The 23,651-nt window shown below is 41.9% G+C and overlaps 2 protein-coding genes across 2 annotated transcripts in view; one reads left to right on the top strand and one right to left on the bottom strand.

Moving 5' to 3' along the window:
• The window catches only part of MGAT4D (MGAT4 family member D), a 46,968-nt gene extending 23,327 nt beyond the window's left edge, over positions 1–23,641 (bottom strand). The window contains exons 1-7 of the mRNA XM_063135399.1: positions 23,551–23,641; positions 15,578–15,739; positions 10,618–10,770; positions 8,435–8,568; positions 6,088–6,134; positions 4,821–4,934; positions 2,854–2,929 (exon numbers count right to left, since the gene is read on the bottom strand). Of these exons, the coding sequence (XP_062991469.1) occupies positions 2,854–2,929; positions 4,821–4,934; positions 6,088–6,134; positions 8,435–8,568; positions 10,618–10,770; positions 15,578–15,739; positions 23,551–23,641 (777 nt within the window). The remainder of the gene's footprint in view (positions 1–2,853; positions 2,930–4,820; positions 4,935–6,087; positions 6,135–8,434; positions 8,569–10,617; positions 10,771–15,577; positions 15,740–23,550) is intronic.
• Positions 1–23,651, top strand: part of SCOC (short coiled-coil protein) — a 652,090-nt gene that overhangs the window by 81,649 nt on the left and 546,790 nt on the right. The window lies entirely within an intron of this gene.

Genomic DNA, 23,651 nt, shown 5'->3' on the forward strand with positions numbered 1-23,651 from the left:
ATACAGGCGCCCTGTCCTCCTTTTCATATGGTCACTCTACTTTAAACCAGACTTGAACAGGACAGCTTGTCCAACAGAGGTCTGTCTTCTGTAAAGTAAGCCAGATGGCCATCCTGCTTCTAGCACAACAAGAAGGAAAGAAAGCAGCAAGTAGACATTTCTCATCTGCCACCCATAAGAGGGCTTCTCACCCAGAAGTATCTCCCAAATCTAAGGAATATGTACTATGTGAAATTCATTCCCCTTCCCTTTTTCTCCCTATCTAAAGGGGAAATATTGGACAAACCATATGCAGTTAACCTCTTATCTGGGTCCTCTCTTCACTGTTCAAAATGCAGTATAATATCTTTCCAGTGACATTTTTGCCTTTTATGTAGGGCCAAAACTTTCTGGAATTCCATAACCTGGTTCTCTATTCCTGCCAATTCTTGCTCAGTTTCACCACTGGATTTCTAAAATCTTGCCATAAATTACAATCATTGTGAAACTTCTTCCTCTTTTTATAGAGCACAGCAACATTTCCATTTCCTGTTGCTAATATTTGTGATATTTCAGTTGTTGTTTTCTCAGGGCAAATTTCCAGGGATCTGTCTGCAGATGGTAGCTGCAGTAGTCAGTTAGCCAGTACTACCTATTAAATGTGTTGGCACACATATTGAGCTAGCATTTGCCAGTGACACAAGCAGAAGAAGTCAGCAAGGACTGGGTTTTGCACTTGCTTGTAACTGCAGCTTTGGAGGGGTTTTCTGTGAATGCTGGTCAAGCAATATTGTGATTTGCATTCTGTGGCAAGCCTCTCAGACATTCATTAACAATGCATTCTGCATCATTTCTGTTCCTGGTTTATGCTATCCTGTTCCAGCTATCATGACCAGTTTTTATACATTCAGAGTGTTGTGGTTGGCACTTCCACATGGTTCTGTCTCCTAAGCTGTTCCAGCAAAGTTTGAAAAGCAGAAACCATGAGGGAGAGAATGTGATGTGATTATTCCTCACCCCTGCTGACCTTCCTTGAGAGTGAATGCTGTTGACATCCATCCATCCATTCAATCATTCATTTATTTATTACATTTCAATACTGTCCAGAACTCAAAGCTTTCTTGGTGGTCCACGCCATGATAAAACATACTAAATCTTTCATTTTAAAAAAAGCAACAAGTTAAAATAATTAACAATAAAACTACCAGGATCTGATACAAAAAAATATTAAAGTGCCCATGGACCTCAGTGGAGAGAGCATTCCACAGTTGCTGGGGGACGGGTCACACCACTGAGAAGGCCCTTCTCCCTTGTTGCCATACTCCAAACCTTCCTCAGAGGAGACACTCAGAAGGAATGACCATATCGTACCCCCTCTTCCACATGTTTTCCAAATTTCACGTGTTGCCAGGACAGTGTGGAGGGCACAAAAGCTGTTGAGACAGTGGCCCTTCATAATGAATAAGAACTGTCCCTTCATAATAAATATGAACCTGAAACATCTGTCAAAGGAAACATGGGCTGATCATGATTAACTTAAAATAGGGCCGGCTCTAGGTTAACCTGGACCCTGGGCAAAGTTCCCTGTGAAGGCCCCTTACCTCCATAGATGAGTCCTGGCAGACTTATCAGGCAGTGGAAGCAGCAGTATTACTCCACGCAGCACTGGATCTAGCTTTTATTTACATGTTCATCATTGCCCAGAGTGATCCTATGTTGAGGGCGTTATGGGGAATTTAAATAGTGGCTAAACTCAGTGGCCCAGGGTAGGTGCTTGAAGATACTAAGTGCCGACACCAGCCTTGGCTCACATTATGTAGTTCATTAAATACATTATCCCATCAAGTGCCACATTCCAGTGCAAATCCCATGATGCTTTTAATCAGGCCGGGCAGCTGTCTGCTTCTGAGTTCCACTACAATCATTGAAACTTTATTTACTTCCATGCAATGTGTTTAGGACTGGGCTCTTAGATATGCAATCTCTTACTTATCAGTCATGTGAGTGATGAAACAACATTACAAAGCTAGTAGTAGGCTATTGAGAGATGTTGATAATTATGAAACAATATAGCAAGTAAGACCTAAAGGTTACCGAGACACAGATGTCCTCAAAAGAGAGAGATCTGGCACAGTTTAGAGCTCCATCACAAATAATTGTTTTCCCTGCTTTCATTCCACTTTTTTTTACCTCCGATACGTAAGTGCGTCAAGCTTATGGTCCCTTTTACCAGAATACATTCCTCTTTCAATTGTTTGCTCTTCCACTCCACCACACCCCTTCTCTTTCTCCCTCCAGTTTATTGGCTGCTCCTCTCCACCCACCCCACCCCGCTGCCTCTTTCACAAGACATATACAAGCAAGTCCTGTCAGATGAGTACTTCAACCAGACCGCCTTTCTGCCCAGCAAAAATGGAACAACCCCTTAGTCCAGCTCTTTGGGGGCATCGAGGGAGTACAATCCTGTCTCTGCAGAGATTCAGGCGCTGTACGGTTTTAAAAAATGCTTTAGAGCCTGGGATGCAAGGTTTGGATTTTCTATTGAGGCTTGGAGCTGGCTGCTGGGAGAGATCGCTTTTCCCTGCCAGGACCTGATGCAATCCATCCAGTCACAGCACACGCCACCAACAAAGAAAAATGTGAGTTCAGCACTACACGAGGTTTAAGGGAACGTTAAACATGCTTAGGGAAATAATCCAGACATTAGGTGTTCTAGGAAAGGCTGGGGAAGAGGCGGGGTGTCAGCAGGACAGGCACGGCGTCATGTGAGTACCATGCTGCAAATCCGCACATCAGGCATGGCGGGAGTGCACCAAATCGCTGGTGTGATGGAGCTCTAAATCATAGTAGCCATGTAGGTAGTACTGAACATACCTGTAAATAAAATGTTCCCCTCGGCTGGGCATATAGCATTAAGAAGCTATAATCCAAATTTTGTTTTGTTCTCCACCTAAATGTAAGAAAGAAGTTCTGTTTTTAAAGAACAGCTTATTCTTATACTTTATTTTATACTTTATTTATGCTCTTTAGAGAAACTCAAATTCCTATCAAGCACTATTTCAATCTAGTTTTCTGGCTGTGGTTCAGTATGGGAACTGCCTTGGTGGCTGGTTCTTGTTGACGACCTGCCCTGAAAGAAAGATGATGGGGAGTGTAACCCTGTAGATTTGTTTGGATATGTCAGCAGCTTTCAGTACCATCAGCCATAGTATCTACTGCACCAACTACATGAGTAGAGAATTGGAAGCATTGTGTTACACTGGTTCTGCTCCTCTTTTGTTGGGAAGGTTTAGAAGGTGGTGGTGGAATACTAGTGTTTGCCCCCATAGTAATTAACCTGTGGGGTTCTGCAGGAATCTATCATGTCTCCTCTACTTCTAAACTTCTACATGAAACTGCTGAGAGAGATGGTCTGGAGGTTTGGAATGAGGTGTCAACAGTATACAGTATACAAATGATGCCCAACTTATTCCACCTCAACAAGGTATGACAGTGTCAGCTTGGAAGATCTGCCTGAAATCAGTGACGGACTGGATGATAACAAGTCAACTAAAACTCTGTCCATGCAAGACATTTATGGTTGGCCACTGCTTGCAGGTGCTTCTGGATCTAGGCATCTTTGGGCCTGTTCAGATGACACTTCAGGCTCTGTGGTTAGCGAAAGTGCTGTCGCACAGAACACTTTAAGCCATGGTTAGAGCTGCTAACCCTGCTGCAGACGGTCCAGCTGTGGTTAGTAAGTGAGCAGGGATTAGCAAAACACATCGCACAGGACACCTTAACCCCTGCTGCTTAACCAAAAGCCTTAACCAGCAGGGTTTAAGGTGTCTTCCGAACAGGCCCTTCATCTGTCAGTTCTAGCCAGGACTGTCTTTTGCAAGCCTGGGCTGGTATAGCACCTGCACCCTTTCCTGGAAAATAAAGATCTATCTTGTTACAGTTTTTCATGCTCTAGTAACATCTTGACTTAGGGTGTTTCCAAATGTAGGGTTCCTATTGCTAATAATCAAAAGGCATTGTACAGCTATTCTCACTTTTCTTCCTTCATGGATTTAAAGGAAAACATTAGGAGAGCTACAAACTAGACAACAATGTCTGAGCCACACTGTAAAATACTGTGGCAGTGTGATTGCACAATAAAAGTCTGAAAGTAGCCGAATGTCCTGTGCCATGGCGTTGCCCTTGCAGGCAGGTTGGAAAGTGCAATTTTTCCAATATGAAGTGGAATGACTTCTATCTTGCCCAGCTTTATAGAGCATATTACACTTGTGCTACAAGCAGTCTCTGAGTTCTGTTTGTTTCTGGGCTAAATTTGAGGTGCTGCTTTTCAACCTTTAGCCCTACACAGCTTGAGTCTAGGATGCCTGATGGAACTCCCTCTCCTACATGTATCTCCCCAGCTGTTGGGATCAGGGAATGATGACCTCTTGTAGGAATTATTAGATTTGAAGCTGGATCTGACCAGCAGTAGGGTCCTCCACTCCCAGCAGTGGCCTCTTAATACTAGATTTCTCCCCTTTAAAAGTCTGTCAGATTTGTGGATTTAGCACTTTCAGAAAGGCCAGAAAGGCCTTTTTATTTAGAGAAACCTTGAGTCCTATAGCCTGTTGGAAGCTGTTGTGAAATATTTTTCTTCTCTTTGGAGCTATGGGATTTGTTAATTTAAAAAATTCATAAAGCAAAGTTGTATTGCTACATTATCTTATAATGTTTTGTTGTGAATTGTTTTGAGGACATGTTCAAAAACCGAGTTCTACCTCTTGAAATTAAGAATGATCCCCATCATTTAAAAATGCTCAATAAAGTGCGGCTTGAGATGCTCCTTTTATTGCCTGTCATACCTTACTCTCTCCTTAGAGTCCCCAAAGGTTTCCTTGAGATTGGAGAGCTCAGGATAATAGGAAGCAGGGGGAGAAATAACCTCTAGAACTCCAGAGAGTACCTCATCTGGGAAGCTAAAGAAAGAAAAATAGGGTTTAAGGTACAAGCTTAACCCAGGGAAACACAGCAGAAAGAAGAAAAAATGCTTCAAAGATGCCAGCCATGCTTGGCAACATTGCCACTGTGATTGATCTCAGGATGTGTTGGAGATACCCCCCACACTTCCCAGAAATGGAGCGAGTCATGCTGGCCAATCTAGGGACATAGGTTTGCTGACACCATGTATCCTCAGCATGCACATCACACACACACAAACAAAACACCATGGCACCCACAACATGTAGCGTAGGCAACGAAGCATGCAATAAAGCCAATTCATTTCTTTATAATGCCAAGCAGTGTGGAATAGCTGGCCTTTGAAAGATGTGACTTTAGATGTGACTAAAGCTTTACTCAACTCCCATCCTCCCTCCCCATTGGCTATGCTGTCTAGGGCTGATATGAGCTGTAGTCCAAAAACACCTGAAGGGCGACAAGTTTCCCACTCCCTGACCTTAAGTCATAGGCAGGTTAGTACAGGCTAGAGGTGCAGAACCTTTTTCAGCCCAAGGGGCAAATTCCATTTTGGAGAAGCTTTTAGGAGCCACAGTGCTGAGGAGGGGGCTGAAGGCAAAAGAGGCAGGTGCAATTTTTTTAAAAAAATAACAGCATATTTTAGCACAAAGCTCTTAGCACCAGTAAGAAAGCCGTAGGAGAGGCATGTGGGCAGGGGGAGTGCACAAAAGCTGTAAAACCATCAAATGATCAAGGCTAAGGGGGTGGGGTCAGGGTGAGGCAATGTAGCCATCTGGAGAACTGCAGAAGGCCAGATTTGCCTGCCCCGCCCCGCCCCGCCCGAGGTCCTGCACCCCTGATATAGGGAAAGATACTTCTTTAGATATTTGGGTTGCAAGTCATTACGGGTTTTAAAAGTAAGCACCTGCACCTTGAATTGGATTCAGAAGTGAATAGACAGCTGTAACTCCTTAAGAATTGGTGAATTATGATCACATCTGGCAAAACCAATTAAAATTCTGTACTAGTCTTCCTAATTTTTTCATATGTTAATATCCATTTTATTATGTATTACATCACAGTAACCCATACGACTGATCTCTAAAATTTTAAAATGACATAACATTATTTCTTTTTAAGTCATCATAAATTGACACATAATTTAAGACTTACCTGCTTCTGATGCTTTCTGCAATGTTATTAACATATTCTGAATCCACCTAAAAGGGTAATAAAAAATTTCTGCTATTTTCTGAAAATAAAAGTTGTACTGAACACCAGTATGGGAGATGTATATGTTCATTTTTTTTCTTTATTGGTTCTCCCCACTCAGACAATTAATATAGCAGAATCCATTGTATTATGTGCATGTTAAATATTCCATAAAATTCCAACTGCTTCACTCTTGTTTGTATTATAAATATGGATTAAATCAATCAATTAAATAAATAAATCAGTAAAATTAAACTGTATGTATTTTCTTATATAAGTTATGTATAAAAAGTCCTACTTTTGAAAAAAATCTGTCTTTAGCTCTTAACTGATAGCAATGAACTGTGTACTCTGTTCAGATTGGTTCTCAGTAATGAGAGGGCAGCTGAGTTAATCACAAACTGTTTCTTCTTAAACTATTGGTGAGAAAATTCACCCAAGAAGTTTCCTTGCCTCAGGCTATCCATTACAGAGAGCTTCCAACAGTTTATTCCGAGTTTTTCATTTATATGAGAAATTGTATTGACAGACTTAGGGCACATTCCCACGACATAAACACACAGGGGGGCTGATGGCATCACATTCCAATGGAAGTTCTAATGTTTGCTATGATCACACACTGGATCTTGACTCTGGTACATTTACGTAGCAATGTCAACAAGTATTCCAAAATTAAAATGGCAGACAGGCTAATGTTTCATTGCAATTAGCAGAATGAGAAAGAATGAACTCTTGCCTCCAGCTTTAGACCTTTTAGGGTAATCACGCAATTCATCCACAGCAGCTTGTGCTGTATGTAGAATTAACTAGAGATGGTTATCCTCTAGTTTTGCAGCAAAAATATATGTGAAATGTACTCTTAGTTCCTTAATACTGTCTCAGAATATCATCAGTCGAGCAGATTCTATCTGGGCTCTCTGCACTAACATTATATAATGTTGTAAGTAGCACAATGCTGTTGTGCCAAAAACTACTGTTTTTCTCCAAGGTCATATATCCATAACACTGTCAGTTTAAAACCACTGAGCAGAGAGGGTTGCCTGAAAGCTGAAGAGGGAACAAGCCAATGGAAGTGCTATATTCTATTACTGATGCCCATATAGCTTTTGCTGTTATTTAGCTCTACATTCTGGACCCGGCAGCAGAACTGCAAGAATGGCAGTCAAGAGTTCTAGCATCTGACACTGCATATTTTTAAAAGGAACATTTGCCAGCCAATTATTCCATTAAAATTTAACCCCATTTCAACAGCAAGCTCAAAGTAGGCAACACTGACTGGTAACTCAGCAGCAAAGAGCAATGCAATGGGAAAGAAGTGATTAGGATCAAACAGTCTTGAAAGATGTAAATGTGGGCTTTGTGATGACCCTGCTTACAACAATAAATTTGAATGGCAAATGGGGAGGCACGAGCATTTATGCTTTCCCACTCCAGAAAGCAATATCAAAACCCCATAGCCACATGAACAGATGGCCTGAAAGGTGGCTTAGAAATTCTACTACTACTACTACTACTACTACTAATAATAATAATAAATACAATTAAAAAGCCCCACTAAATCCTTCAGGGAGGGAGGAAAATCCCATAGCTAAGTACTGAGCAAAGCATTAGGGGCAAGAACATATGTGACAAAAGAGGAAGCAACGTGATGTAAGTGGTGTCTGGTAATCTGCAGGTAAATTCAGCAGGGAACCCAGGAAGGTGCAAAGCCTTGGAGTCTCATGATTATGTACTAATACAAAGAGTATGGTAAATAATCAGAATTAACTTGAATTACTAATATGAGAAAGTAATAGGGTGTGATAGGTATTATTGAAACTTGATGGAATAAGACTCATGGTATTGTTTTATTATTATTATTATTTATTTATATAGCACCATACAGTTTTGCAATAGATTATGTTGTGAAACTCAAAAGAGAACTCAAAATCCACAGTTGATAGAGAAATTCAGTTTCTCTCTCCTTTTTTATACATAATGAGAACGCCAATAAAATTATGTGAGAGCAGTTTTGTTACACAATCTGCTGGAGAAAGGACCAAAATTAACTACCTTGATAATAACTGTATGGCTATTATGTGTCTATCCTATCACATTTGTTTTTGATCTTTAATTAAACAGAGTCTCTTGGCCAAGGTTCACCTTACACAGAGAACAAGATTTGGTTTTCATAGAGAGAATGCATAAGAAATTCTTCCATGAGCTATGATGAAGAACAAATAGCAGAGGTTACTAAATATAATATATAAACACAAATGGCTACATTTTCATTTTGGGAACATAAATGAATTATTTCACGCTATCTTACCTCTGCGACAAAGACAACAATCATACAATTGTTCTTCTGTTCTTCAGACATTCCATAGAAAAGGGAATCTAGCGTTTTCATCAAATAATCTTTCTTTTCTCTTCGCACTGTTGGAATACCCATTATCAGGGACACTAACACAAAAAGAAATTTTAGGAACTTGGTTGAACAAATCTGTATCAGTACAAAGAACTATTAATTTTAATTATCACAATGACACAACCATAGAGATTATGCACTAACACAACAATAACCACCCAGAGAGCTCCGGCTATTGGGCGGTATTGAAATGTAATTAATAAATAAATAAACATGATATTATTTATTTATTTATTACATTTTTATACCGCCCAATAGCCGAAGCTCTCTGGGCGGTTCACAAAAATTAAAACCAAAATAAAACAACCAACAGGTTAAAAGCGCAATTACAAAATACAGTATAAAAAGCACAACCAGGATAAAACCACGCAGCAAAATTGATATAAGATTAAAATACAGAGTTAAAACAGTAAAATTTAAATTTAAGTTAAAATTAAGCGTTAAAATACTGAGAGAATAAAAAGGTCTTCAGCTGGCGATGAAAGCAGTATAGTGTAGGCGCCAGGCAGACCTCTCTGGGGAGCTCATTCCACAACCGGGGTGCCACAGCGGAGAAAGCCCTCCTCCTAGTAGCCACCTGCCTCACTTCCTTTGGCAGGGGCTCACAGAGAATGGCCCCTGTAGATGATCTTAAGGTCCGGGCAGGTACATATGGGAGGAGGCGTTCCTTCAAATAACCTGGCCCCAAACCGTTTAGGGCTTTAAATGTCAATACCAGCACTTTGAATCGGGCCCGGACCTGGACTGGCAGCCAATGAAGCTGGAAAAGGACTGGCGTAATGTGATCTCGCCGGCCAGTCCCTGTTAGTAAACGGGGACATATTACTTCTGTTCTTAGGCACAGAAATCAATAAATGAGTTTAAACCCATTATGTATTAAAAGAGGAAACAGTCAAGATAACATGTTATTACATGTTGGATTATGTTGGTCATAATCCAATTTTTTTTTACAGATACTTAGGACCATTGAAGCACTTAAGCCTGCAATCCTATATTGGGCCTGTTCAGACAACACACTAAGCCATGGTTAGGTCACTAACCATTTTGCAGCAAATGGTTAGTGAATGTGTTTAAACCGTGATTATGTAGCCACTATGGTTAGGAATGGTTCACACAACATGCTAAATCATGGTTCATATTTATTTATTATTTATTTATTTATTACATTTCTATACTGCCCAATAGCCGGAGCTCTCTGGGCCTGTTCAGATGACACTTCAGGTTCTGTGGTTAGTGAAACTGTGGTTCTCTGAGGTTAGCACTAACCACAAGCCATGTTGTCGCACACAACACTCTAAGCCCCAGTTAGAGCCACTAACCCTGCTGATGACAGTCTGACTGTGGTTAGTGAGTGAGCAGGGTTTAGCAAAACCCATCACACAAGGCACCTTAAACCCTGCTGCTTAACCAAAAGCCTTAACCAGCAGGGTTTAAGGTGTCTTCTGAACAGGCCCGCTAAGTCATAATGTTTAGCTCAAAATGCTTAACCACCTTAGCTTAGCATGCCATCTTAACAGGTTCATGCACTTACCTGAGAGTAAGTCCCATTGAACTTAATAGGGTTCACTTCTGAATAGGCATGCATAGGACAGTGCTGCATATGTGCCCATCTATGTAATTATAACAAGTTTTTCAAGCAAAAATCACATGCTGCTAATCACTGTCACATTCTGAACAAGGATTCCTTCTTAACTATGTAGGAGCTGTTATTCATACTCAAATGACTTCCCACGTTTACTTTATTGCCAGTGGCAGCTAGTGTTCATCTTCACTACTGTGTGTCCAGAGGTGGCTCAACATTGAAGTCAATAGGGAATCCCAAGAGATCCGTGTGAGCAACAAAGTACAACATGAACTCGGGGCAAAGACAGATCTCTTGTGCTTGTAGGGCTCTCGATAGGACCAATGCACACACACAGCTGAATAAACTCAGACAAAAGCTGCATTCATTGAAATCATGAGGAAAGCTGTTCCAGAAAGGGGTGTCTTATGCATAGATCAAAGTTCCAGTGCCAGGAACAGTATCAGGAAGTACGAAATAATTCTCTCAAATAAATAAGTAGAACATTAAATTTCATTCTCACCCCCAGCCCTTCCTTGTCCAATTACAACATTTGGATTAATCCCATCTTCATGCTCCTGTAGATGAGGCAGGTAGTACTGGATATTTGTAAGACGTAGTGGGAGTTTGCTTGTAAGATGGACTGGGAGACTCAACACTTTCCACTTTGTAGAGTCTTAACAAGAAAGAATGGGGAGAGGGGGGGAGAGAGAGAGAGAGAGACTTCAAATGCAGACATTAAAGTAACTGTACACAATGCCAGCATGCTTTATCCACATCACTCATGTTATGAAACCATTTGTCTTGCAATATGGCTAACATTTTAAAGCTATCATCCTACCAGGGAGTAAATCCCATTGAACTCAGTGGGAGTAAACATGCTTTGGATTTCTTTCTAGGTTACTTAATGAGGTATCTACAAGATTTCTTTTAAAAGTTAGTTTATGAGTTGTCTTTCAATTAGTCATTGCAAAACATGTCTAGTTTCCACTCATTCCACACAATAGCCCACAGCCCTTGTCCCACAATACTTTTCACCTATGTAAGATCCCTTCTGGTATTGAAACTCAGACGGGGAGCAAAACTTTAAGGGGCAGAACAAACCTGCTAGGAGGTGAACTGGAAGTGGCAAGTTCTCACCATTTTTGTCCATGTGTTCTCCTATTTTTTTAATGTGATTTGGACAGTTCCACATTTAATCACTGAACTGCTATGTGCTCTCAGCAGTAACAGATGCAAAGCCGAATCTAATGAGTTCTCGAGAATGCCTTCTTGCTTCCCATGATAGCACTGTGCTTCTATTTGGGGCCACTGGTGCTAGACTGGGAAAATATCCATTACACACAGAGAAAGAAAACAAGATAGCAACGCCTGGCAGGCTGATGTCTTAACCTTTGGCTCTAGCAGACCTGATATTACAGATATATAGCTGTTCTCTCCCACCCACCCCCCGAATCCTCAAAATGGGCTGCCTGAGACAGCTGCCTCATTGCTTAATAGTAGGAATGGCCCTGTCTTCTTGGGTTCTGGAGGTCAACTATCAGGTAGGACCAATGGTATGCCTTGACATAAGGCAGCCTTTTTATGGTCTGTGAGATATACTGTTTCATGAGTACAACCCAATAGCTGGAGGCTGTTCCATTATAACAATGATAGGAAGAATTTGTATGGTTGTACGGTTGGAGTTTGAACAGGAGAGGGTTAATGGGAACAGGAATACTGCACGAAAACTCCTTTAACAGCCAGTGAATTTTTCTTAAGTTTTCTGAATAAGGCAAAAGAAGTTCTTCCCCCTACAGATGGAGTCATCTGGGTCTGCTTATGTGTCTGAAGCTGGAAATTAAGACAGACTGATACACATTCAGAGAAACAGTAAGAGCTGATGTGAACATTATGGAAGCATTTTTATTTGAGGGGTGGGAATAGCTGCCTCTCTCTGCAGACCTGATATGGGAAAGGGGATCTGGTTGACTTTTGGAATGTTAAACTGTGCCTCCATCCATGCTCTACCTGAATATTTGTAAACACACTTAAATATTAAAATAACAAAACCCATAAGCCTCCAGATATCTCTTTCCAAAGGCTTTGCACCCCTGAACTCAGGAGGCATTGCACACCTAGAACTTCTCACCATTTCAGGGAAGTTGGGGCAAGCGTAAGAACATATATGGCTTTTCACTAGTATACATTTAGCAGAAGCAAAAAATATTTTTCAGACCTTGATAAAACAAATACTTTGCCAGGGGTGGGAAGAGAATCACATTTTTCTCTTTTTCAGTCGTATCAAAGAATTAAAAGTGAAGCTACCACTGAATTTTATATTAGAAGATGAGTATCAAAACCTAAACATAATTCCACTTTATTATATTCTGTAGCTCTGGTTTCCTCTTCTAATTTCATGAGAAATATTTTTTTTCTTTTTCTTTTTTTAAGAAAGTATTACCCTTGCTAGCCTTAGAGGTATTTCATTTTCTCATGAGGTTTTCCCAACTGCACTCTAATGGTTACATTGTGATGGATGAGGAATTTAGATCTGGACCATTTGAGAGCTGGGTCTTCCTTCCATAGCAACTACTGACTTTAGCAAATGCAGTTAAATACCTTCCTCAGTCTGGAGGGAATGGGGAGAAGAAGGAAGTGCCATCTGAGGCTGGTGGAAAAGGCAACTTCTTGTGGCCAATGGATGTGGCTGTTCTGTGTATAGATATTAAAGCATGGATAGATTTCATCAGCAACATGGAACTGTGTCTTTCTTGTTATGACTTCATGTGAGCAAGACTATGGTCTTAGCTAGACCTACCGTTTAGCCCGCAACAGAGAAGGGAAGATCCCACAATGTGTTTATCGTGAGATCGCTCCACTGTTTACATGCGACACACGATGACCTCAGAAGGAGAGGCGTCACGCCCGCCTTTAAAAAAAATTAAAGGGGCAGCAGTGCACTAACGCTTGTGCGCTAAAGGTAAGTGGGTTTTTATTTATTTAAAGTACTTTCCCCGTCCCCCCCACCCTAGCCCCGATGGGTGCAGCGCTCCTGAGGAATGCTGTGCCCCATGTGTGGCTCCCGGTTCCTCACAAGGAATCGCACGGAGCCAGGTCAACCCGCAGAGCCCGGCCACATGTTCCACGGTGTGGAAAAAATTTCTGTGGAAAAACTGGGGCCAAAGGGGAGGGTGAGATCCCAGGGCAAGGGAGGGATCATCCCTCCCTGATCCCAGGATCCCCTGTGCGTCATGTGGACACACAGGGACGATCTTGGGGATCACCCCAGGATAAAGCCCCGTCTAGCTATGGCCTATGTCATCTTTCTTCTTGTGCCTTCATTTGAAGCTCTGCATGCTTTGTTTCGCTATTCTGGAGCCATAGGAACTAGAACTGGAAAGTTTTGATCTGTGCTCTACCCCTTGAAGTGAACTGCTAAAGGGACCGGGGCTTGCAAGAGTGCAGGGCCAGCACTTTTTTATTAGCAGGAATGCTGACATCACCTGCAACCCCCATTCTGAGAATTCTCTGTTCCCTCTGAGCTTAGGTGAAATCCTCACAGTAGCTGGGAATAAATGAATTTTCCCAACAACACTGTATTGTTTCCTGTTGTAATGCCAAGTGTTTGGGGGTGACTTGGGGCAGGTTTACACCAGCCCTATATCCTGGGCTAGCCCTTGGATTGTCCCTGTGTGTCCAAATGATGCACAGGGGATCCTGCGGGCAACAGAGGATGACCAAGGACTTTCCCTGGGATATAGGGAACCATGGAAAACCCAATTTTTTTTACAGTCCTGGTACCATCCCATGGAGTGTGGGCCATGTGGCCACTGCTCCCGGGTTGTCCCGTCCTCCCCGTGAGTAGCAGGGACCATAAAAAGGGCACAGAGCTGCACGGGGGCAGTCCATGCCCATTGGGGTGGGGAGTGGGTTCAGATTTGTTTGGGGGGGGTTACCTTCTTTTGCAGAGGAGCGCAGTTGTACTCCTTTTCCCTCATTGAAAAAAAAAAGGCTGCTGCAATGCATGGGGAGGATCGCAGAAACTGGTAAGTCCGTGATCCTCCCCCCTCCCTCTACACCTTATGGTGTAGATATGCCCTACATATGGAATAGGTAATTGAGACCCATTTGCTTAGGCTGACCATATGAAAAGGAGGACAGGGCTCCTGTAACTTTAACAGTTGCATTGAAAAGGGAATTTCAGCAGATGTCAGTATATATGGAGAACCTGGTGAAATTTCCTCTACATCACAACAGTTAAAGCTGCAGGTGCCCTGCCCTCTTTTAAATCTGGTCACTCTGGTATAGCTCCTGCACTTTAACAGTTGTGATGAAAAAGGAATTTCACCAGGTTCTCCATATATACAAATGACACCTGCTAAAATTCCCTTTTCTATGCAACTGTTAAAGATACAGGAGCCCTGTCCTCCTTTTCATATGGTCACCCTACATTTGCTGTATAAAAGACCTGTGCCTGATGGACATGAAAACTGCTAGAAATGATTTGTTGATGTGGATCAACCCTGCACTCTACAATGGTGAGATGTGGTGTATTTCTATTTTTAGTAATTGTTTCTAAATTTGTATCTATACATACACATTTGCATAATCAAAATGTCTGAAAATCTGTTCTTCCTCTGCTGGAAGACACCTCCTTGGAGGAAGAGCTGGAGGACCAAGGACCATCTGCCACCAGCAGTGCTCACAATCTCCCAGTAGACCAGGAGGATACTGGGCCCTCAGGGGTGACTACCATGAGGGCATCATCTGTGGTGGACAAGGACACTGGCTCAGAGATGGAGGCAGAGAAACCTGAAAGCCCACAGGAGAGGCGCTGTCTGAAAAGACAGGAACTCCGAAGGAGGGCTAGACTGAGCCTCAGGCCTCCTTGTGAGAAAAGGTCTATTCACACATAGGACCTTTGCTAGCAAACAGGACCTTTTCAGCTGCAGTCACAAACAGCTCACAGCTGAATCTTGGATGTGGCTTTGACAACCTCTGCAAATAAATAAATGAAGCAGTATAAGGCTGAGAGAGGAGACAACATTGACAAGAACTTCCTGAATTCAGTGCCCTTTGATTCCTGACTACAGTGCCCTGCCCTCTTTTAAATCTGGTCATTCTAGTATAGCTCCTGCTCCTTTAACTTGTGATGAAGAGGGAATTTCACCAGGTTCCCCATATATACAAATGACACCTGCTGAAATTTCCTTTTCAATACAGCTGTTAAAAATACAGAAGCCCTGTCCTCCTGTTCATATGGTCACCCTAATAAAAGTTGAGTTTTTTGCTGCTGGCCTGATGTTCTCTGGTTGTTCATTGAGAACCCCCAAGCTCTGGGCCTGGACTTTGAACCCAAGGCCCAGCCTTAGCTGCACTACTCAACCACCTACCTGTTCCAATAAAATCCATGGGTCTCCTTATAGTTTTGAAGGAATAGTAGTTTTTGTTTTGAGGAAGTTATGAGTTTGTAGTCATAAAGTAAAAAGGCCAACACAAACCTGTAACATTTACTGAAGTGTTGGTTGGCTCGCCAATGACTCGTTTGATTTCATTCAGGACATTGCTCAGCTCATGGGATCTTTTTTTGTTTTCTTTTTCAGCATATAAGAGTCTTTGACGAAGTTCCAGAAGCTGTCTTTGGTACAAATCTAAACCACTTCCTGCAATTGGAGATGCAAATTATTTTCTTCATGGGGAGATAAAGCTTATGACAGTTTCCTTTAGTAAACAAAAGGATTAACATGCTTCAGAGAGATAATTCAATTTTATAATCCTATAGTTATATAAATCAATATGCTCATTATTTTAAGTAAAGTACAAATACAAGTACAAATCCTGATAAAGTTTAGCCCCCTTCCCCATCTCCCCAAAAGCAGGATGATTGACTATAATTTGCCTCACCATCACAGAGTAAAAGTAGACTATAGACTGATGAACTTATTTTCATTTATGTCTCCCTAAGGTGCCTTACAAGAAACCAGTTAAACACTGCTACTACAAAGCCTCAATGATCACTGAACAACATGTAATGTTGCTAAATCTCATGCAGGTTTCATCTTGAAGAAATTCCACTAATTAGCAGTGAATTACATCAATAAATAGAGATGGATTTAATTAAGTAAAATAGGGCTGGGTCTGATTTTCAATTGTGTTAAAATGACAACATGGCAGCGCACATCCCAAACAGCCTGTCTTCTAGAGATGGCTCTTAAATATTGTAAAGCACTTATTGAATTAATGTATAATTAATGCAGTGTATAAGTGTTTACTAACAGAAGCAGTCTCTGGTCTGCCTATGTCCCCATGGTTACCAGATCCATCAGATCAGTAAAAAGCAGTGACAGGGAACTTGGTGAATAAGGAGCATGTAGTATGTTTGCCATAGGTAGGAAAGAGGTAGTAACCAGATGAGAAAGGTGAATTGGTTAAAAGGGATGGGTGGAAATATCTTCAGTCAGTGAGCTTGTTCTGAGCCACATAGAGTGATAACCAAATTATTTCCTTGTACAGGTACTGGCATTACCTGACCATATTAAACAAGTGGGCTATTCAGTTCAGATCTCTTTTCCTGCCTAAAAATACATCAACTATTGTACCTGCTTATGTCATGTATTACTCATGTGAGAAAAGTTAACTGAGTATATAAGGGCTATGCTTCCCTATCCAAATGGAAATCTGAGCTATGCGAAGTGTACAGAAGTGGCCCTTGGTTTTCTTGTCAAATCTGAAGGTGGAGGCTATGCACATAAGCATTAGGTGAAACCTTCGGGCAACAACATCATTAAATGAAGCTATTGCAGCTCTGGGAGTATTGTTGTTATGTTAATTGTTCTTGCAAACTACCTGGAGAGAAAAATATATATGTATGATCTATATATAGATTTACAGATAATGGCTAAGCGCAATTCTCTGTTGGAGGAATGCGGATTTAAGAAAGAACCAAATCAACCATGCTTGGGGGTGGAATCGGGTTTGCATCAACTTTCTACAGTCATATAAACATGATATTTTATGATTAAAAATAACAAACTACTCATCATCAAGGAGAAACAAAGGAACCTACCCTACACACACCACTGATCACCAAAAGCTAATTCTGAGCCCAAAACAGAAACGTTAACTGGATTGGATCCAAAGGTCCTCTTCTGAATCCATTCATGACTCAGCAGTTTTAAATGTCCTGTTATTTATTGCATTTATATCCTGCCTTTTTTCCTCCAAGGAACCCAAGGTGGCATACCTAATCCTCTTCTGCATTTTATCCTAACAACAAATCTGTGAGGTAGGTTGGGCTGAGAGTCTGTGACTGGCCCAAAGTCACCCAGTGGGTTTCCATGGCCAAGTGGGGACTAGAACCCAGGATCTCCCAACTCCCAGTCCAGCACTTCAGCCAGTACACCACACTGGCTCTCCCATTAGATTAGAGCATTGCTCTAGAAAAGTGAAACAAAATCCAAAGAATTCTTTCAATCGTCAAAGAGGTTGTGGAAGTGCTTGTGCAACCAGTTCCACAAGCAGAACCATGTGAAGTTCTGTAGAACCTGTTTCTGATATCAGTACAGGACTAGTCTCCCAAAGGTCCTGATATTTATTCATCTTCTACTGAAAAATTTAATATTTGCATCCATCTAGAAACAATTTGCAGTATAGTTAGCCCTTGTCTTACTAAACATCCTGTAATGATACCACATTAGAACATTGCCTTTCGATATAATTAGTTCTTCAACATGCAATTTCATTTTGTTTTTTCTCCCAAATCACCGTAGTCAGTTTCAAATAAGACTCTTAAGTTAGCTCAAGGTTATGTTTGTGGGAGATCTACTTTCATGAGAAGAAAAACAGTAATAAAGCATCTACTTTGTTTTCTGAATGCCTCATATAGCACTTGTCAATTATTACAGATTTACCTAGGGGACTCATGGATTAGTGAGTTTCCTCACTGGCCAATTGCCATTCTATGGGAGCAACTGTACCACTTACTAATACCAATCTTGACATTAGGGAGATCTGTTGACAGAATACTATCCAGATACTTTTTGTTTTATTTATTTAAGGTTGCACCATAACTCAAGTTCTCTGGGTGGCTCACAAAACAAATACAGCATTAAAATGCAATATAACATAATAAAACTGTTAAAACTATTTGTTTTCTGAGGCACTACTGAGTACCACTTTTAAATATTGCCCAGTTCTACGCTTATTTATATAGTAGAAAAACTAGTATGTTTCAGTCCAACTTGCTTGTATGTCTTGGGACAGACTGCAACATCCTGGTTGATTGCTACATAAGGATTGGGATTATATTTCTTCAGATGTTAGAAAGGCAAACAGGAACAAAAAGAAAAAAGAAAAACACAAAGAAAGGACACGTAGTCTTTCTGTCTCATATTTGTTTAAAATGCCTGTGTCAACTTGACCCAAAATCTTACAACTAAGCTGATGTGTTGGATAGTGCACCAGAGTAACGTGACTTTGCTTCCTTTTATATTAATATTTTGTGTACTTCTGCCTTCCATCTCTATACTGCCACTACCTGCCACATTCTGAATTTTCAACCAAATTCATGCTAGCTGTGTGTAACGGCGCCAAACAGGTTTGATTTCATCTAATCTCCCCCTCCCTCACCCCTGCTTGCTGTTCACTATCTATGGATCTGGTGCCTTATTTCTAAGAAACTCAGCACTGGACTTTGAAAGAGAAAGAGCAATCACCCACTCCCATATGTTTATGCTAAATGTTCGGGGGGTGGGGGTGGTAGGAAGGTGCTTAGTAGTACCAATTAGTACCAATCGTACTAATTCCTATTGAATAGTGGATAGTGTTTAGGTAGCAAACTAGATATTAGATATTGACCAGGTTCAGACTACATGATAACCAATGGTGGTTTATATAGTCAACAGTTGGTTATTTAACCCACCATGGATTGTTGTGTTGTGTGGAGGGCTTTTTTTAACTGACAGTTGGCTATCTGGTCAAAATAACCAACACAAATAACCAACGCTGTGCAGAGTTGGCTATTTGAACCATCATTGGTTATTGTGTTGTGTAGTTGGTTATTTCCTCAGCCACAGTTGGCAAGGCAAGAGCAGTCAGAGTGGTGGCTGCTGCTGTAGTCCAGTTGGTAGGATAGATTTTTGTCAGCAATGGCTGATGGGATACTAGAGGGAGGAAGAGAGGATGGGGGATGAGTGAGTCAACTCAACATGGACTAATAGTCAACTCAATGCTGATCCTAATCCACACCACAGTTGATTATTATCAACTGCCAAGTTGATTATTACCCTACAGTTGACTATCATATTGTCTGAAAGCAGCCATTGTGTTAAAGTTGCCCTGAAAAGCAGCCTTGAGAGGTTATGGATTTAATCAAAGGAATGGCAAGAAGCAAGACTGCTTAATCCTTTCTAGCTTTTTTCCTGCCTAAATACCTCCCCAAGACACTTTCCCACCTGCACTATCTGTTGAAAAAAGCACTTTAGAGAAGCAGAGTAATTCTGAACAGAAACAGAGCTGGTGGAAAATGGTATTAAGCAGGGCCTTTCCACACTATTCCTTGGCTCAAAGGTGGTCTGTAGGTTTGGGTGTGTGTGTGTGTGTTGAAATGTGGAACAGTTATCTTATTTCAGATAAGCATCTCAAAGTAAAATAATAAATCTAAAATTATTGGGGTTTGAAATCATTTTAGAAAAGAACATTAACTTAGGCTGCTGCCAGACAATGGCTGTGTCATTACCCTGAGTCATTCATAAAATTTTACAAGGGTACAGATGATGATGGTTTCCACTTATAAACCTCTCACGTTTTCCCATGACATCTTCCATCTTTTTTTCTTACTGCAGAAAACCCCTTAAGGAGAAAGGACAGAATAGCTGCATGATGTGTTCTAACTAGTTGCACTTGGAGCCCTCTGTCAAGAAGCACCCAGTTATAAACAAACAAAGCCAGAATCTTTGTTATCCTTGTTTAGAGAGCTAGACTGATTTTTGTTTGTTTTCTTTGTTTGTTTGACTTACAGGCAAAATATTAATTTCCAATTTTGCTTTCAATAAACCAGCTATTATGGATAATGAAGGAATCACATCCTGTTTTAAAACCATAAAAAAGTAATCCAACAGTTTGTTAGTGAGGCATAAGATAGGGGGGAAAGGGCCAGGAAGACAATGATTATACAGAAACTGAAAAGTATGGTTACTAGGCTATATGAAAGGAAGTGACAAAGTGTACATATGCAAACAAAAAACAGATAGCACTATCGCAAAATATATGGTCGCTGTATATAGAACAGAAAACAAACAATTAAGTTTGATATGAGTTTCATAACTAAAACTAGATAAGGCTTCAACACTAAGCCAGACACTGAAAAAGTACTGAAGTTCTCAAATGGAGACTCGCCATGTCCTATTTTAGCTCTTTTAATTCCATCTTACTTTTCTTTTTCAGGAAATGCAGCTCCCTGTTTACCTGGAGAGCAATGTTGTGATAGCACACAGCCCTGGTGGGAATGCAGAGAATGCTGGGAGGGGGTAGCTGAGCCGTGGCAGCGGCACCGAGTGTTATTAATCAGTCTAGATTGGTTCAGTTGGGGCTGGGCTTTGCTGGCGGACTGGAGGAAAAACTTCCCTCCCTCTAATCCACCAGAGACTGTTAAAAGCAAGGCCTCCCATGTGGCTTCAGCACTGCTGCCATGGACTTCCCCACCTACCCACTGCAGGGTAGCTCATTTCTTGCCATGGATTAGTCAGTCATGATTAACGATTTCTGTTTTTATGAACTGGAGATGCACAGCTGCACATTATCAAAGTAAAGGAAAACAGATCCTCCACAAATGCAAACAGAAGGAATTTTGCATTGGTAGAATATCAGGAAAATGGTTTGAGGTGGGGGGGGGATTTGAAAAAATCCTAAAAATCAAGGCATGAATGGATCTGATTCTAATTTGGCGTGGCTAAAGCCCTCCTTAAGCTATCCCTATACCAAGTTTCATCCCTTTAGCTTTAAAAATGACAGAGCTATAAACATTTTTGTTAATTTCCATAGGCATGACATAACGGTTATCAAAAAACAAAGCAGTCTGAAAATTAGAGCAGAGAAGCTGATCAACAGAGCTCCATTTCCAATTTTGGACTGGAGGGGACCCGCTCACACACCCCTATTAAACAATATGTGAAGAGAAAGTATTACAATTAGTTTTTGGAGAAGTTTGTGGTCAATGTTGGCATGGCAATGGGAAGCCGACATTGTTCTGATCAGGAAACCTAGACATGCCTACTCAGGAGGAAAAAACCATAGAGTTGTATAGGCCTGAGTCCTGGCACAGGTGGTGGCGGCCTCGCTCGCCTTCTCCACCAGGTGTTTGGCTCTCTCTCCCTCCCCCTTCACAATTGAGCAGTTGAGCGGAGAACCACCCCACCCTCCTCTTTCATCAGCGAGACATCCCCACCAACAAAAAGGGGATGGTCCCATCTAGTCCAAGGACAGCAATACACGGGATGAAGGAGTGGCTTTATTACACAGGGAGGGGGAAAACAGAATTTCCCCACTCCAAAATGAGATGAAAAAAGGAGAAGAGGCGAGATGAGCACAGGGCATGGACAACATCACGTGAGTACCACGCTGCAAAAATGCAGACTAGGCATGGCGAGAGTGCCATAAATCGCTGGTGTGATGCAGCTCTTTATTCCAAATAAATCTGTTTTGGATTGGAGCCTTACACGTCAATCCTAAATTTGGGGGGAGGGGGGGTTGTCTGGCCATTACTATTCAACAGTGACACTTTGGTCCTCAAGACATTTACTTCCAAATAAATAATCTATTGAAATAAAAAATAGTAGACTGTTGCCAAAGTTAGGCCTACTTAGAATAGAGCCATTGGAATGAATGGGACTTAAGTTAGACTAACTTTGGATACAACCCTGTTACTTGCAAATAATCCAGTTTCAATTGTGGTGAAATCAATTTGCTCTCTGATCCTAAGTAGAGTTAGCGTAATTTGCACAGGTTTTTGTTGTTGAATGCACTGCTATACGGGGCAACAAAATCAACAAGCCACGCAGTAGTTAGTTATGCTGATCTCTGTTCTGAACTAGTTTTTGTGGCAGGCAGAAAAAGAATCACTTTGTCTGGGCAAGTGGCACAATACACATAAGAATGTTGCATACAATCCTTCCAAAGTAACACAGTGAGTGCAGAACACTGCAGCAGAGTAGCTCCTGTTAGGACATGACCTTACTCAGAAGTTGTATGGATTTCAAGGGGACTTCTGTCATAGATTGTCCCACAGTGGGGTGTAAATAAGAAAACCACCACTGAATGACTGGAAGCTTTGTTTGAAGTAGCCTGCGGTCCTTCTATACGGGACAAAGAGCTCCATCAGACCTGGGAAATCAGGCTTCCCTCCCATCACTTCTCTGCGCCTGTTTTCCTTGCTAGTTACTCCCTCTTTTGAAAGAGGAAATAAGCAATGTACAGGAAGCCCAGGCTCATTCAGTCCGCCGTTCTAATTGTGCTGCTTCTCTTGCACACAGCAGGAGATAGTGGTAACTTCCGTGTTTAAAAATATATCAGACTTTCTGAGGGGTGTTTTGTTGCGCAACTAAGGCCAGAAGCGGCGGGAGACAGACGACTTCATGAGAGGGACCTGCGAAAATCCATGAGCGCCCAGCAATGAGCGTGCAATAAAACGCTCATCTGACGGAGCTCAAAGAAAATGGGATGTCGGAGAAGTCCACAACAGGTTCTGATGAGTTTAGATTTCTATGAATCTGATCTGCGGATTCCACAGTGGTCTTTTCCAAACCATTCGGATTCTGCAGACTTGCGGTTTGTGCTAATGCACACTTGTGTTAATGCTCAATGTGCACTTGCACAAATGTGCATTAGTTAATGCAAAATTAGCACACGCAGAACATATATATATATCCGATCCATGGAGCGCAAGGGAGACTGATGTCGCAAAATCCGCAAGCCCTCTTCCTACCTAAATACATTTCCAAGTCTGTTGCTTGGCTTTCCTATTGCTGCTGCTCTCAAAGAAGCATCCGGGAAGGGTCGGAGCCCAGAGATCAGCCGCGACCAATCATAGTCAACCAGGGGACTTGGGTTGCTGGCGAGGACGAACGCCCACAAGCGCCGCGGGGCTGTGAGCTCAGGCGGCGCAGCCCGAGCAGGTGGCGGTTGATGGGAGTTCGAGCCGGCGTGGGGAGACTGTTGAGAACGCTCTCAATGGGAGCCTTCCGGCGCCTGGCAGCCGCTCTCTCTGTCCGAGGCTAGGCACAGCAGCAATCCTTAAGCAGAGAGGCTCTTCTCGTAGTGCTGGCCGGCCGACCGGCCAACCTCCTTACCTCCCGCGAACAGAAGTTTGCGCCAAGGCCAGCGGTCCCCTTCCTCCTCCTTTCCCCACCCAAGCTGGAGCGCGCGTACGCGCGACAGCCCTCTCCTCGCCGCCCACCACTTCCTTTCAAACTTCTCTCACCTCCGTTCCCGCTCCACGTTGCATACCAGGCAAAGGAGAAGGCTGCGCTGAGGCACACAAACGACAGTGCCCTGCCCAGCCTGAGCCTCATCTCCTAGCCA

The sequence above is a fragment of the Elgaria multicarinata genome, chromosome 10, assembly GCF_023053635.1.
Source record: "Elgaria multicarinata webbii isolate HBS135686 ecotype San Diego chromosome 10, rElgMul1.1.pri, whole genome shotgun sequence".
Classification (NCBI taxonomy): Eukaryota; Metazoa; Chordata; class Lepidosauria; order Squamata; family Anguidae; genus Elgaria; species Elgaria multicarinata.